General features: G+C 33.8%; 1 protein-coding gene across 20 annotated transcripts in view; it reads left to right on the top strand.

Moving 5' to 3' along the window:
* The window catches only part of PDLIM5 (PDZ and LIM domain 5), a 188,913-nt gene that overhangs the window by 89,865 nt on the left and 80,981 nt on the right, over window positions 1-18,067 (top strand). For all 20 annotated transcript variants that reach the window (XM_074323398.1, XM_019741092.2, XM_074323390.1 and 17 more), the window contains exon 4: window positions 17,801-17,843. In XM_074323398.1, coding sequence (XP_074179499.1) covers window positions 17,801-17,843 — 43 coding nt within the window. The remainder of the gene's footprint in view (window positions 1-17,800; window positions 17,844-18,067) is intronic.

Raw genomic sequence — 18,067 nt, 5'->3', positions numbered from 1 at the left:
GCCATAAAAGGGAGCGTGTGACCTCTGCCCCACTCATTCTATATGGGGTAGCATAGTGTGCAGTGTCAGGGTCCCTCGACCCCACCTCTGTTAGGCAAATTTCAGAGCACTCCATGTGTTTGTTTAGTATCTGCATGTTTGCAATTCAGTTCTTATATGTATAAAGAAATTCAGCATTTCAGAGAGTATATACCCTGTTCCCCCCAAAATAAGACCTAGCCAGACAATCATCTCTAACGCATCTTTTGGAGCAAAAATTATTATAAGACCCAGTATTATATTATTATATTATATTATGTTGTATTATATTATATTATATTATATTATATTATATTATATTATATTATATTATATTATATTATACTGTATTGTGTTATATTACATTACATTACGTTACATTACATTATATTAAAGACCGGGTCTTATATTGATTTTTGCTCCAAAAGACGCATTAGAGCTGATTCTTTGGCTAGGTCTTATTTTCGGGGAAACACGGTATAGACATGGCATTGGAGGATGAATGGATTGAGTAACCTTATGGGAAATGTGAAAATACTTTCTAAAATTAGGTTTTGTAAAAAAAAAAAATCTGTTATTTCACACTTTTCATGTATTTATATTGTTCCACAGTGATATCTCTACAGATAATGTCTTTGTAATCAATCACTTTCTCATAAAAGTCTTTGCTATGAATGAGTCATTTGTCTTCCCTTTATATTTAAGAAAATATTTAGTGGCTACTTTCTATTTGTAAAACAATGACACATACATTGAAGAACATTTGGAAGACACAGAGAATAAGAAAATTGTGTACCATCCAGAGGAAAAAAATCGTAGTTTAGTATATGCTCTTCTAGTCTGATTACATATGCACACACATAGATTATGCATTCTTTCAACACACACTTCAAGAATACAGAGGGGAATAAGATAGACCCATCATGAAACTGCTGCATTAGCTGGTAAAGGGGACAGTCAACATATAATAGCATCATTATTTAATTATAACTTTGACAAATGCATTTGGTATAAGAGCACGATTTTAAGGAAGGGAGTAGTATCACATTCATGAGCTGGTTTCGTCATTGAAAAAAACTTGTCATAATATATAATACAATGCCTCTGTAATATACTATGTATGTATATGTAAAAAACTTAGTCTACACACCTAAGTTTGTCAAATGGTATTTCTCTTTGGAAGATATTACAAAATTGTGGCCTAATGGAATTGAATACTAGCACGAAGAATCCTTCTGCTTTTAACTTTATCGTTAGGATACAAGCCTTTTCATTTAAATATTTTATTTCAACCACTACTCAAGTTGCCAGAGTAGTGAGATTCACTGCTTATAATGAACTTGCCTATGAAAGCACCATATGAACATTATAATGCTAAATAGATTCATTTTATAAATACCTGGAAATGCTTTACAGATTCTAGGCTATTTTATTTATCAACTACAAGTTGTAGGTACCGTACTAGATAGTTTACGTATATTACATCGTTTAATCTTCAGAATAACCCAGAGAGATAGGTGGTAACCTCTTTTACAGAGAAGGAAACTAATTCAGAGAAGTGAAGTTACTTGGACCAACTAACTTTTATAAATATGGTATTGAGATGTAAGTCTTGCTCAGCTCCAAATAAAATTTATGCTTTTAATTTTCTTGATACTATGCTCTCTCCTTGTAATGGTGAGGTAGATGATGGGAATTATTATACCCATTTCTCAAATGAGAAAAGTGAGGCATAGAAAAGGCTAAGTGTAGTAGAAAGGGCAATTAAATAGTAGTCAACCTATTTCTGAACTTCAGTTTTCCTGTCTATGTATAAGAGGATTCATCTATATCAAACTCTATCCTGAAGTGTCCTATGGTGGTGGTACCAGGAGGCCAAATGGGATGCCTTCTGAGTTTCTGCCCAAACTTGTGTCTCAACTAGAGAAACTGTGCTTTTACTTGTTTTATATATTGGACCTTAAAATCCATTCAAGTGTAACCAAGCTTTATAATACTATCCTAGTTTGGGAATAAAAATTGGGGCTTTCAGGTTTGATTTTCTGCTTTACTTTTTTCTAGGTGAGAACATAAATAAATAATTTTTCTCATATTTTTCTGTAAAATGAACTGTCATGGTTTTTTTTTTATATATGAAAAGATTTAATGAGAATCAACTTATAAATGGATCTTGATGAGTGTTTTTAATAAAACCATGTGTTGGGATTTCTCTGCAAGTAGTTATGATTAAATTTTTTGTTATAGCATTTCAGCTGTATTTGAACCTATATGTAGATATTTGAGCCTGTATGTAGATATTCATGCTGAGTATTTTTGGTAAACTAAAGAAAATAAATTTATATTATAGAATCAGGGATTTTGATTAGACTAATAGGAAATTGTGATAGTTTGACATAGATCTTATTACCATTGTCTATCAGGAAACCTGAAAAAATAAAAATAAAAATATTTTATTATGATTTTGATTGTGATACTGTGTAAAGTTAGTCTAGATGATCTATTAAGATCTGTGTGATTCTTTGATTTCTAAAGTCTTTGCTGAGGATTTTGTCAAATTTCTAAAGCTCACAGTTTTCTTAATATCCAACTTTATTGAGCATAGGCTACAGCATATATCTAGGTTATAGCAAATATTTTTGGGGTACTGAAATGGAAAGCTGTAATTATCTGAACCAGACCTTCTACCTAGTGCCTCTTTTACGAGGCACTCTTATCTCTACAAATGTTCCCTCTAAATAACTGGTTTCTTATAGCCATACACATCAATATTTCCACACATTTAACTGCTAGTCTCTTTCTTCAGAACTCACGTAAGACACACAATTCAACAAGAGGAGCAGTGAGTCGTGCTGCATCTTGTTTTCGTAGGAACACGAAAGCACAAGCGCATGCAGAGTTTGCTTTGGGGTAGGTTTCCCTAGAAAACAGGAGAGATCAGTGAGATGCTAAATGGTAATTTTATGTGACAGACAGCTGAAAACAAGGCCATGTGTGAAATCAGCCAAATTCTTAGATGTTGTGCATGTCAAAACGGGCACAAAAATTATAATGCAAGTTTAATTTCCTCAAATACGTATCCCAACGTTAATTGAGGTATGCAGCTCACCCACAGCCTTGGGTGTGGCCCATGAACACAGCTGCTAACTCTGATCTGTAATTATTACATTTTATTGCCATGTATCACTGGGCCTTTGGGTTATACCAATGAGAGAAAGGGAAACAGATTACCGTAACATACATGTTTTTTACTTTGGTTCTTTGTGTCATCATAACTTTTTTTATTCATAGAACTTAAGTACTTGGAAGCACTTTTGGAGAAACTTTTAATATGCTGAATGTTCTCATGGGAGTTGGGAACAGACCTTATCTTTGTAGACTTTGTTGCCGATCACTGTGATGGTTTCAGAGGCATCCAAGACTTAACACTGTCCCCCAGATGTTGACTCTGAAGGCAAGTGCATGTAACTGCACACCGTGGTGAGCCTAGGTGTCGCCCCTGTACCTTGGATTCTGTGAGGTACCTGACGGGAATTTAGAAGAGGAGAGTCATTGGCTTCAGCTTGATGATGCAATACATATGCTTTCTCCTCCATCTCACTTTTCAGAAATGACCATAGCCATCACCGAGCCCTGGACTGCTGTTACTTGAAAGACCTGTTTAAAACGAAGACGAGGAAACTTTAGTTCACTCAGGGAATTTAGGGATGACTCTGTGTATTATAGATGGTTTGGAACTGGGTTCTGTTTTCCATTTTCTACCACTCGGATTTCACTCCCTTTTATTGTGGTAGCCAGGAGCTGACATTTTCAGAAACGAAACTGGTGAGGTGGCTTTCACAAAACTATATTGTATTTAATGTTAGACTCTTCTTCTCTCTCATAAAAGCCTAGAGCCTGGAAGAAGATTATAACTGCCATTTATGTTCAGTTTCCATGTCATGGAAAAGAAATATCATAGTGGACACTATAATAATGTCTATTTATATGGCAAGCACTTAGCTAACCTAATCACCTTACAGACTTTTTTTTTCTATTTAGTTTTCACAGTAACTCAATGAGGTAGATAGGTAATGTTATTCTTATTTTGCAAGTGAGGAAGCTAATAGAGGAAGCTTAAGTAACTTGTCCTAGGTTGAACAACTAAGTAAACAGAGGACCTAGGATTAGAATCTGGGTAATCATCTCTTAACTCTGAGATACTGAACATTTTAGGGGCCACATCGCTTATCAAAGTGACCAGGCTAAGATTTAGTTTAATTTTTTAAATGTATCTATCGTTTGCTTGTATTTGAGGCCAGTGTTAATTTTGGGTTTATTTGCCAGTCTGTCTGAGTCTCTTCCACCTTGTGGTAAGGAATGCATTCCTAAGAGAAATGAATTAGCTAATATAGACATATTTTCCAAGTGAAAAGGAACACTGTATGATACAAACTGTGTTACAGAAGTGTCCCTGAGCTTGAAGGGACCTGGTGGGCCCATTCATTGAGACTTCTCCTACAGAAGAATCCCCGAAACACTGATACAGCTCCTGTGTGAGCATCTCCGCTGGATGCCCATTCCAGTTAGACAGCTCTAATTTGTAAGAAAAAGTCCTTTTAAGATCTCACAGTCAGTATTTAGCAAGAACATTTTAGAAAGCAGCCCAAAGAGTTAAATACCAGAATAGTTATGGAAGAAAAGAATTATTTTTATCTTCAATCAGGAACTTTGAGGCCAAAGTTACATACTCGTATATGCTTTTTCATTTATTATAAATCGTTTTTTAAGATGACAGTGTGTACAACACTATGTGTGTTTTTATATGAACTGGTTCTAAATCTTTGTGAGGTCTCGGATCCTTCTTTGAATCTAATAAAAGAGAAAGTAAATATGATAGGAATCTCCTGTTCCCATTCTCAGCAGGTCTTTTAGGGGATGCTTCTCACTAACTAAAGAGAGCCATCAGCTAAGAGGATGTGTTTTTCTCTCACTAAGGAATCTAATACATTTCATGTTGTTTGTCTGAAGAGTTAGATATTGGTGTTTGGCTTCTTTAAATTTTCACACATTATCAAATAGGGAAAATCTCTGTCATTTAGTTCAGTTTATAAGTACTTGCTAGAGGATATTTTTGTTTGAATCATACATGTATTACAGTAACCTGTGGTCAGCACTTCTGTTCTTCTCAGTGATTATAATTCTGTCAAAAGCAAATTTGGGGAGGTTGAAGTTTACAGACGTGTCCTAGCCAGAACTTTGTGTTAACTCTTGTTGTTAGGTCTATTTATTTTGTGTCTTTGAGGATTTTATTGAATGCAATACTGTTCAAAAGTTAAAACTAATTTAATACTGTTTTATGACTGGGCTGTTTCAGTTTAGTGAGCATTTATTGTGTGAGCTCTTAGAGTCAGCCATCATGTTGATGATATGACCTATCAGGCTTCCAGACCCTTCTGATCTCTGCCTTTGAGTCAAGTTTAGTGTTTATCAATCTGAGGCTTATTATGCATTCATTCCGTTTGAGTCAAGACCAGCATCTTGACTCCCCTCCTCCCATTTTTGTTTTGTAAATGAAACAGCCTAGAACAGAATATGTTTGGATGGAACAGCATACATTTGGATGGTGAAAATACATGTTTTATTAGTTCATATGTATACTAGGTAGGTCATGATATAAAATTTATTTCTGACTATATATTGTGATGAGTTTAGAAAGCAGGAGTCTGTGTGAATGCTACATAGTTTGTGGCCTCTGGACCCTGGGGCCGGTTTGAACTGTTTGTTCCTGGTCTACAACAAGATAAGTACTGAAACTGAGGATAAGCATGTAGACATTTTAAAAAAATTATTTATTTTTATTAGTTTCAGGTGTACAAAAGTTGTAGATGCCTGACCAACGTACTTTACACCTGAAGCTGAAGTAGAATAATATTGAATGTCAACTATAACTAAGTATATAGGTATATATAGCATTTAGAAATTTTCATTGCAATTTGACCTTGCCACAGTTTTCAAGCTTTTGATCCGTGTGTTTGTCCCATTGAAAGGTGTAGACCAGTTTGAGTGTTGTTGAACTAGCATGATGAGTCACATACGTTGTGAGCCGTGTACTGTTAAGAAGCACTTATCCAAGGTCATTTTCTAATATATTAGATTAAAACAGTGGTGGAGAGAATTGTTTCTCTCAGGATAATAAGCTTACCTTTTGGTAAAATAGGTGGAATGTGTTGCTAATTTGCTACAATTTCAGATTTTTTTCCTGTAATGAGAGAGGCATTAGGGTAGAAAATATAATTTATGATGTTTTATATCATCCCTTTGTTTAAAAAAAGTTAACATTGGAAAGCTTTGGAATACTAATGTAGTTTAAATTTTACAACAAAAATTATTAAATTATCAATCAGAAATATAAGCAATACTCTCTTATTTTAGAAACAAAATTTAGTTTCTACTTACATTAACAAAAAATAGTATGTGATAGCATAAATGTGATGTTAATTTCAAATAATTTGAAATTAATAGAACTTTAAAAAATCAAATATTTGAACATTCGCTGGCTTTAAATTTTCCTTTTTAGTTTAGATACTGTTATTGAATACTTTGAGCTAATTTAATGAGGTTCAGTGATGAGGATGTTGAATAAGATTCTGCTTCTGAACTGCTAAGTGTGAAATTACAGGTTTATCTAAAAGTTATTAAACAAGGATAGACCTGGCTTTATGGCTAATATAGCCATATTTCATTATTTTTAAATTCCTTGACTCTGTCTCCAGAGTTAAAAAAAAAAATCTAAACCCACTCCAAATTATGTTTTAAGTGTTAAATAAATGGAAAAACCTAAGTTGAGACTATGAAGAACGAAAAGTATTCATTTCTGTGCTCTCCACAAGACAGCCAACTTTGTTTTCCTAATAAGGCTGTGGTAAATGCTGGAATGCTTGTCTCAAATTTTATTGAAATACCTTAAAATACCCAATTTACAAAAAAAGTTTGTAATTTAATGCATTTAGCCTAGACAAGAATAGAAAAAGAGATGAATGTGGAAAAAAATTAGTGGCAAAATTGTGCCCACACTATTAGCATGGGACAGAGAGCATATAAATGTGAACCTCAAAAATAGTTATCTTACACTTTGGATGTATGAAGAACAAACTAGGTATTTTGTTATTTTCCATACATATTTATTTGTTTTGATATACACTGAAGATTTGGGGCAAGTTTTAGTCTTCTCTTCCTCTTTATTATATACAGTTCAAATACGTATTTGGCTAATTTATTGCTCAATACTATGTTTAGATTTTATCTTTAATTTGAGATTTGGATTTAACTTTCCTGGAAAATGAAGTGCTTAGGACTACTTTATCATCTCACTGAGAGGAGTAACTTATGTGTGCTGGCTCTCAGTTATCTCTCTGGCTTCATCTCTCACTGTGCATTCTTGCCTCGGAGACTTCACACTTGCTATTTGGTCTGCCTGGAATCCTCTACTTCAGGTCTCTGCTCAGCTTTCACCTTATTGGGGGCCTTCTCTGACTCCTTTATATAAAATAATGCATCCCTGCCCATCCTGATTTATTACACTCCATTGCACTCATTACCATGTGACGTACTTTGGCTGTTTTTAGGCTGTCTCTCTTACACAGAAAGTAAGCATCTTCAAAGTAGGGATTTTTGTCTGTTTTATTCATTACCGTTGCCCCACCTCCTACAACTGAGCCTGCTCTGTTAGGGGCGCAATAAATATTTGTGGAATTAATTAATAAATTAAGGAAAAGACATAGCACAGTGTCGCCCTTGAACCTGAAGTGACATTAGGTATAATACATATTGGTCAGGAATGAGAAGGTGCTTGGTTAAAATAATTTGTGGTACTATAGAAAGTCATTTTAATCGTAACAAATTAAGTGGACAACGGGAGTTGGATTCTGACCATAACATAAGGGTGTGTGTTTGTGAAAGTACAGACAGATTTAGAAAGAATTGAACAATATTGAACGTGTATTATTCAGTGACTAGGTACCCTGTTTCCCCGAAAATAAGACCTAGCCGGATCATCAGCTCTAATGTGTCTTTTGGAGCAAAAATTAATATAAGACCTGGTATTATTATATATTATATTATATTATATTATATTATATTATATTATATTATATTATATTATATTATATACTGGGTCTTAAAGTAAAATAAGACCAGGTCTTTTATTAATTTTTGCTCCAAAAGATGCATTAGAGCTGATGGCCCGGCTAGGTCTTATTTTCAGGGAAACATGGTATATGTGTAGGTATATTTATGTATCCAGGTAATATATTCATTGACTAAGTGTACATAATATATAGTCAAAACCAAATAGAAGAAGTACTATCATGGTTATTTCTGTAATTTTTTACTTGCTCAGTATGCACCCATGTATCACAGGGCATTCATCAGACTTGCAGTCTGGGTCTGGTTTATTGGTAGCATATCGTGTTCAATAGTTGTAATGGGGACTATTATGCCAGTTTCTCCATTTTCTCAAACTCACAAGGAAGAAGAGATAAAAACAGGTTTTTGACATGTATTCACAAGAAGATTCTATGATGTAGTGTCTCGGGACCTGCATGGCCACTAATTTCAGAAGCTGGTTGTTATTTTGAACAGAACACCCAATTTAGCACCATAGATTATGTTCATTAAAGGACTTCTAGCCCCGTCCTGCGGAAAATAAAGTTGTTAGAGAATTCCTATTGGTATGGGGCAAAATACTCCTCTTCTTTGAAAAAATAAGGAAGAATGGACTGAAGGCTCTTATTTCTGTTTTCACATGTCTAGTGAGCATTAACTGGGGATTTCGAAGAACTCAACCTCTTATTTATGTATGTATTGCTCGTAAAATGCACTTTCTATAGATAGACAGGTAGATAGGTATCCTACATATATTATCTATCTTTATCTCTATATGAACTACATATATAGCTATGTGTATGTGTTACAATGAGTAACTTCTTTGTTTATGTGAATTAAAACAAAGATGGCATTCTGTAAAAAAGGGGATTGAAAATGAATTTATTAATAGAATGTTAATAGTTATTGTTTGAAACCATTTCTTTCTGAAGTTTTTTTTCACTAAAGTTACTTTGTGACTTTCACTTTATTCCTAGAAGGCAGAGTGTAGAGCTGTATATAAAATATCTGGAAGAGTTGGGTTTAAATCCTGGTTCTGCCATTTTCCTATTCTAAGTTGTGGTCAAATTATTTTACCTGTTTTAGCTTTTGTTTCCTATATTTAAAATGAAAACACTAGTACTTTCTCAAGAAGAATAAATGGAATAATTTATGTGGTGGGCCAAACGAAATTATTGGCAATTGGTAGATATTTTCTCATTCCTTTCTAATTTGTTGTTCTTGTTTTCTCTTGAAGCTTACCTTGGTTCATAATTGGTTTGAATATAACTGTATATAATCAGAAACAGAATAATTTGCAGAACTCCTAGGTCAAATCTTCTGCCTAAGGGGTAGGAAGGTAATATCTGTCAGTGCTTACTTTTTGCCAATCGTTCTGCAAGGTGTTTTGCATACATGACCTCATTCCATTCTCAAAACAGTTTTGCAAAGAACAGATTACTATCCCCATTGTACCGACTAAGAAAACTTTAGCTAATTAATTTTGTTGGCCACCTAGACTTGCAACGTTCATTTAGCTATTTCTTCTATTTCTTATGAATTCCTCTATCAATGAAGAACAAAATAAGAGAAAGCCAGAATATGAAAGGTAGCCTCAGTCTCTTTAGGACTTTAAGCTTTTCCTCAAAGGAAGAAAGAAATAAATAGACGAACATCAGCCTGCTTATACTATTTTTATCCTAGTCTCAAGCAGCTGACCTTTATCAAGGTTTTCCTGAAGCAGTTAGTTTTAAATGTATTGCTAGAAGTCTGTGAAAATCCAATTATGCATATGGTTTGTTTTTGATGTCTACTCTCCTAATATGAATCTTAACCAAATTTGTTGTTCAAGGGCATTTTAATAATGTCAGGAAAGAGCCAGAAAAATGTAGATGTATAAATGGAACTCCTGATTTTTCACAGGCAGATTATTTGCTTTGCAAAGTTGATTGTTTTCATATTAGTAAATGAAGTACTTTTTCTCTACCTGATTGGAGCTGGAAGAGAAGATATATTAAATAGAAGTAATTACCAGTGCAGCCAAAGGAAGATGTAAACCTAGTAGGTTTTCAGCGAATGCAACTCTGTTATATATTGCTTGTTTCTATTCATGCCTTCTGTGAAATATAATATAGAGTTTTGGTTGAAAAAAATAGAAAAGAAAGAAATTATACTTTTCAGCTTCTCTTATAGAATGCAAAGTATGCCCTTTTTAGTTGTTCTTTTAGATTTTTTAAAAAAACAATTATGTTACTAATAGTTCCATTTCATATAGAAGCAAAGATGAAAGAGGCTTTTAATAGCCTTTATCATGTATTAGCAAATGAACTGAGGTGCTGAGTAGCAGAGGTAAAAATAGTGCATAAATGCCATTCTTAATCCAATAATATTAAATTTGTCCCTTCACCAAATTTCAGTATCAGTGCTGGGTGGTTTGGAAGTTTAGATGGGTCATTCAGTTGCAAGTCATATGGAAATCTGAGGTGGAGGAGTTAAAAGGAATTGAAAAGTAGTGTCCTGCAACCACAGAAAGAATAATGAGAAGCTAACCTCATTTCTTACATCTCTCAGTGTCTGAACAGATTATAATTAGGGATTTTTCATTACGCAGAATGACTATGAAACTTAGGGTCCAAAAGAGCAATGGTCGTGTAAGATCATTTCCTAGAAGGTTTTGTTATAATCAAAACTACAAAATGATCTAGACCAGGGGTTGACAAATTATGCCTTACAGGCCAAATGTAGTCCCCCAATTATTTTTATAAATAAAGTTTTATTGGAGCACAATGTGGCTCACTCATTTACATTTTGTCTGTGTTATTTTTCTTGCTATAATGGCAGGGCTAAGTAGTTGAATCAAATTCCTGTGACCCAAACAGCCTAAAGTATTGACTATCTGGCCCTTTACAGTAAAATTTGCCATTTCTTAACAATGGGAATATAAAATAGATTCCTAATAAGCCTTTTATTGAAATAGTATTTTCACTGTAGAATAATTTTACCCATAATAAGAATGAATTTTCCTGAACTTTGAAATTCCTTTTATTTAACTTAAACACTTCTAAAATATTGCATAATCACATCAACATTCTTTTTGATAGAAATTTATAAATACTAGTTAGAAAAATGCAGTTTTTCCCTTTACATGATTCTGAGGTTATTTTGAATGTGGACATGAGGCAGGATGGACAGATGAAACTTTATTCCCGTATAAAAATGTTCTCGTTGAAATAAATGTTGAGTAGAAATAAACTTCCATCTAAAATCAAGTTGAATAATGTCAAATTTTGGATTCATCACCATTAAAACTATCTTATATATTGGCTTATTATCTGTCTCCTGCATGAGAATGTAGATTCCAAGCTAGGACCTTCTTTGACTTGCCTTCCACTGTATTCCCACACCCTGGAACAGAACCCACAGCTCAGTAAATATGGGTGACTGCACAGATGAAAGGATCATCTCAAGTGAAGGATATCAAGTAATAATGTAAACTTGTCACTACAACTAGTTATTTAAATTGATCAGTATTCAGTTTGCATTTCTGAAGATCTTAATAGCATTGAATTCAACCACAGAAAATAAAGCAGCGTATCATGGGAGGAAGAAATATTTGTTATTCACTGGCTCCTGTTGGGTGAGATGGATATATTAGAGGGAAGATAATGTAGACATTGGTGTTAAACTTTTTACTGGTCCAAGTTATTTAACATTTCTAGGCTTTATTTCTGAAACTTAAGTGATATATTGTATATAAGGCCTTTAATTCAGTGTTGACCTCTAGTAAGACCCCCCAAAATGGTAGCTGTAATGCTGACAGTGATGCTGTCATTATTTGTATAATGGGGAATATTTTATCATTTTAAATTTAGCCTAATGCTCCCTCATCTACTGTCCCTCCTCCCCTCTGTCCCCCACCCCCTCCTTTGAAAATCCTGTAACCTGTGGATTAGGGAAGCTCATACAAGTGCCGTCTTCCTCCCTCCCTCCTTCTCTCCCTCTCTGGCTTGATTTAGAACTGGTTGGTGAAAATTTCTTCTCAAACCCCGTCAACTGCTATGACCACCTGAAAAGGATCTTTACAACAGAAGCCCTCACCCTACCAAGGGAAGTAATTGCCAAGTGGTAACTGCCAGTTCTGGATTTTTCAGAGCCAAGCTCAATTTTAAGATAACCCCAAGCAGAGAGGGTACTCAGGTGGACTAGAGGAATTCTCTTCTGTTTCCTGACCTTCTTTCTCCCGCTCTTCAAAGTCTGTCCAGCTTTGGGTTATTGTTCTCTCTAGTGGAAAACATGTAATTTATTAGTTCCCACTGTAAGATAGAGAAGAAGTAAAGAATGAGAGAAAAGTGAGACTGTGGGTATGACTGCATGCGTAGGTGGTGAGTACAATCTTTTTTAAACTAAACGGTGCTACAATATGCTGATATATAACTATTTTGTACTTTTGTTTCTAGCAAATGTAATCTTTACATATTCTCAAGTTATTTAGGAAAAAAACCACTGATACTTTGCCAAAAGTGGTTTAAATGTCTAAGGTTTCAGTTTTTAGAAAAGTAGACTGACTGGAAGTACAATAAAATATGGGGAAATTTAAAGAGACATCCCTTTGCACACTTGAGTGCTCACTTTTTTTCCCTCTGGAGTTGCTTTGTTATTGCAAATTGACAACTTTGCAATTAAAGTGATTAATGATCTACCCTAGTGTTTATGGGTCCTGAGGTCACTGAGCCCAAAGATGGCCATGCTGTGGGAAACTTAGATAGAGCTCATCTCACAGAAGATGAACTAAAAATCGCCCTCTTTTCTGTATAATTGTTTATGAGTTAAGTATATTAGATATGGTTGAAGGAGTTGCCAACACATAATGAATAATGTGAATAATCTTTATCAGTCTAGTTTTGTTGTTTAATTACTCATTCTTAAACACTAATGTGAACTTCCATTGTCTACTTTATTAATAACTAAAACTTATTTTTATAATGCAGTTTTAGAAAATGCATTGATTAGTGAAGAATATAACTTAAATATAACACCATTAATATAACACCATTTTCCTCAGATGTCGTTTTGATTGATTCCTTTGAATCTTGTCCTTGATAGAGCTGATTTATGTCATTATGTTTCCTATGTATTAGTCTACCCAGGGCATCCCAATTCTAGTTTTTAATACGATCTATTATAATTTAGAATTCCTTTCAACTTTTCAGTCAGAAGATGTGAAACTGGCTATAATGCATCAGGGATTTTTATTTTGGATACTGCTCTTATAAAAATGAGTCAACTTTCCAAATAGATTGTTCTAGCCACACTGACAGCATTGTTCTCAGGATTCCGTGAGCTGAGGCTAGTACTGGGCCAAGGCACTAGGCTCTCACCATCACGGCCTGCTCCTGTCCAGTGGCTTCGCACTAAGGGAAGAGAGAACAATAAGCAAATTGTTTAGCCCATGGCACTAAGCCATTGCCAGGATCACACACCACACAATAGTGACCTGTGATGATCACTGTGGTTGAAAGGAAGTTGTATTATCCCGTTTCCCAGGATTTGAAAAGAGAAATGTAGGAATATTTTTTAGTAATTATACCTCAGTTTTTAAAACTTTATTTAAAAGTCTTCACAAAATTATTCACATTTAAGTACTTTATGACATTTCTAAAGTAAAGGAGCAGATGCTCAATAGAATATTTTTCTTAAAAACAAGAAAGACAACTACAAAAATTTGAGAAATAGGTATCCTTATTCATCTGTTAGGATTTTCTCCTCAGGGACTATAAGAAATATATACATTGATGAAATTACGCTCATAGTCCTTGGGTAATTTATTAAACAAAGTTCAAGAAAGCACTAGTTTGGTAAGAACCATCCTCTGTATAACTAAAGGTTTTGAGGACTTTATGGATTGTAATATTTATTCCCCTTAATTTTAGCCATGTGTAGGAAACTTAAGTAAACACTTTAGACTTACAGAGATTTACTTTCTTTAAAATAGCATTTCCCAGAGGGTTTTCCCCCTTCCTGTCTCCAGTCTTGAAAAGAGTTTTCTAAATCAGTGAATATTCAAAATAAATGAGTATTCCATACTTCACATGTGTGGACAACAGTGCACAGTATTTTCTTCTGTAGGCATTCAAAGGCTCTGAGAAGTCCTGTGGTGAGATGCTTATGTAACTTTAACTTCAAGGCTTCCATATATCTTTGATAATAGAACATTTTTTTGTTTGTTTGTTTCATGTTTTGCAAAGTACTTTTCCGTGTGCTTTGAGAAATAGTGTTACTTATAAAAAGTAGCACAGGTATGTTATATAAAATACAGAAAACAGACCCATAAGAGAAAAAACAAATATTATTCATAGGGAGCTTCTATTAAAATGTGGATGTTTCCATCCACTTTTTTTCTATGTACTAATCATACTGTATTAGCTTTTATATTTTCCTTTTTTCACTTGACATGATAAAGTAAGCATGTTACCATGCGATTCAGAAATCTTTCTAAGAATGATTCTAATCATTGCATACTGGGTCATCATATTACAGTTAACCATTTTCTCATTGTATGTTTAATCGGTTTCCGATTTTTCACTATTATAAGCTACATTATAAGGAACAAATATCTTTACACGTAAAGTCTTTTCCATATTTCACATAATTTCCCTATGATAGATTCCCAGAAATTGATTAACATATCAAGGCTTTTTATAAATAAATGCCAAATTATTTTCCAAAAGAATGTTAATGATACATAGCTCTCCCAGAAATGTACAGAATGTTCTCACAAGCATATGTATTAACATTAAAAAAAGTCTTTACACATTTGAAAGTAAAAGATGATCTTTTTATTATTCTGTGATAACTAGTAAAGTTTGATTTAAAAAAATAGTGTTATTGCTATTTATTAATTTTGCATATTTCATTTGTCATGTTTTGTAAATTTCCCAAACCACATCAGTTTGTGTCATAACAGTATGTAACTACATTTGAATATAAGGTTTATGTAGGCTACTGCGTAAGTCTACATGGTCTTTTAAAATGTAATTAATGCAGGTTGTAGATTTTATGTTTATATACTGTGTGTTTAAAATGTTTTTCCAAATATTTTTAATGTAGACTTCTGTTTACTCCAAAAAAGCATTTTTAATGTTGACTTCTGTTTACTCCAAAAAAGCAAAGTAATGCACAAAAATGAAGGCTATTTTAAACAGAAGCATTAAAAAATTACATGACTTAAATTGTGAGCACCTGTAAATATTCAGACATCAGATGAATACCGTATAGGCATGTGATAAAGTAACTCTAAGAAACCTTCTAAGTTTCAATGATTCTATGACTCATTTGGTGGTTATTTAAATATTTAAACCAACAGAGCTAATTTTTATTGCATCTACTGTCAACTATTTTATTTGACATTTAGTTATGAGCCACTCTACTTTTCCCCTATAAATTGTTTGTGTTTTTAATGTGTAATGGACTCAGTCCTGGGGTTTGAGGGCATGTTGCTGCTTTTTTTTCTGCTTGTCTTAGTTCATGTCACTGCACTTGTGCGACCTTGTCAGAAGCCAAGCAGGCGAACAGATTCAAGTTTCAGATTAAGAAATTTTTTGTGTGAATTTAAAATTTCAAGCAGTAGTTTTGTAGAACTTTCAAACCATAAAGTATTCAAGGACGCATTATTTATTATTCTATGCTTTTTTCAACAAAATAAGAGGTTGAACTACAAAGTTAATGAAAACTAACCACTCTGTGGGCTTTTGCTGTTATTTTTATTGCTAATAAGAACTGTTTAAATAAGAATAAAACCCACGGTTTAAATAAGAACAAACATCTAGAAAAAAACTAAGGGGTTTGTTTTCATAGACATAGGACATATGCATTTTATTCTGTTTGGAAACCTAGTGACTGTTAAACATCATGTTCTTTTTATAAATTGTTTTTATGTTGCGAGAAGAGCTTCATGCACCTTTAAGTGTCCAGATGAAAGAGGACATCTCTGTAATACCCTTCTCCGTATTATGGCACACTGTCAGTAAATAATGTCTTGGGTGGTTTTAATACACAGATCCTTTGCAATTTCATCTTATTGTGAAATTTCAATGAAAGGAAAATTTCAGTGTTGTGTACTTGAACTTGCTTTCTTTGCTTGTTATAATAACCCTGTAAGATAAAAGAGAAATTTGAGAGTACAAATGGAAAGTCTGTTTGAGAGTACACATGGAAAGTTATGCAACTGCAGAGTATAATTTTGTATAGCAGTAACCAAATGTTCGCATCCATTATGGCCTCTCGTTAGGTTAGCCAATTATTCTGTCAGTGCTTGCCCTAGCTAACCAAATTAGTTATTAGAAAATGCAGTTGCTGCTAAAAATGTTATCTGGAGTTCATGCTCATAGAGACCAAATACCCTGTGCTTGCACCTTCTCTTGGTGATCTGTTATCTCTTTAAGTAAAGCGATCTCATGGTTTGTAGTTTACAATTTTCACATTATTTACCTATAATGGTTGCATTTCTTAAATTCTGCACTTGATGTCTTACCCTCACTCAGGCTTGTGTGATATAAGAGGAGTCAAACTGCTTCTGGCATTATTAAATATAACATGTACCTTAATGCTGGGTAAATAACCTTTAAGTCATTAGAAACTTTCCCAGTCATTTACTTACTATCCTTGACTATGACCAATATATTGTAATATATAGGAACTGTTGGCCTTAACTCTGTCCTAGTAAGTAATTTATTTACTCTAACTTGGAAGTTCATCTGAAAAATGGGGATAATGATAATTGCCACTTTATTTGTCATGATTGTGTGAGATAATTGCTCTAAATCAATTATTGTCACTATTAGTCCACACTAACCAAAGGGACAGAAATAAAACAAAAGCATATTTTAAAAATAATTAATTTGAATTTCTAAATAGTCAAGTTCTATGCACTGAATTCTGTCCTTTCCTTGTTCTCTCCTTTCCACACTCCTTACTGATGAGCTGTTACAGGCCAGGCACAGTGCTGATACACAGACTCAAATAGGACGGGATCCTCACCTTCACTGAAATGATAGTCTAAGGGAAGAATTTACAGTTTAATTTTAGCATAACAAATAAATTAACTTGCATAAACGTTTAAGACTATGAATACAAAATAAATACTCATTTGGTGACCCAATTCAACCAGAATTTATTCAGTATCTTCTCAAAGAGACCCAATTTCTTATGGACATATTCATGGATGTTAGGAGAAAAGGCAGATACTATTGGCAACAGAGATTCAGATGAGATGTTTCAGGAACCACTTAAGGAGCAGAAAGACATGTTTGTTTATCCCTTTGGATTTGGAAGAGCCTTAATTTAAAGATTAAACGTGAGTTCATTAGCAAACAGGATTGGTGTTTGCCTTTCCTCATTTGAATGTGTAGAGAACTAATAAATACCTCGTGTGTAAGGGGATTGGATGTTCCAGCATTTTGAGTTACATGAAGGAATTAGTAGATTGTAAATAGTCAAAACTCTGAATTGTGGAACTATAAATTCTGGTGATTTAGCATATATTAAGGTTTAGCATGTATAATAAGATTTAGATACATAATAATTAAAATTACATTAATAAGTTTGCAAGTGTGTAAAAATTCATGTTTTTTTTCCCTTCTTTTCTCCCCCCCCCCCCCCACAGAGCATCTGCTACATCCAAGCCTGAGCCAGTTCCTGTTCAAAAGGTGTGTTTCTAATCTAGTATCACTAGGATAACATTTGATAGTCCCTCCTGAATTCCTGTAATTTCCATTCCTGTCTCAGACCATACTGACAATTTATAGTTTCAGTATAATTTTCCTTAGTTCTTTTCCTTTAAAAATGACATGGGAAAATGGAAATCAACACATACAGGATTACCATCTGTAATTATACCTATATTATTCTATTAAATATAGGTATAAGCATT

The sequence above is a fragment of the Rhinolophus sinicus genome, linkage group LG02 (genome assembly GCF_036562045.2).
Source record: "Rhinolophus sinicus isolate RSC01 linkage group LG02, ASM3656204v1, whole genome shotgun sequence".
Classification (NCBI taxonomy): domain Eukaryota; kingdom Metazoa; phylum Chordata; class Mammalia; order Chiroptera; family Rhinolophidae; genus Rhinolophus; species Rhinolophus sinicus.
The sequence above is the reverse complement of the archived record's forward strand: the minus strand, read 5'-3'. Positions and strand labels throughout refer to the sequence as shown.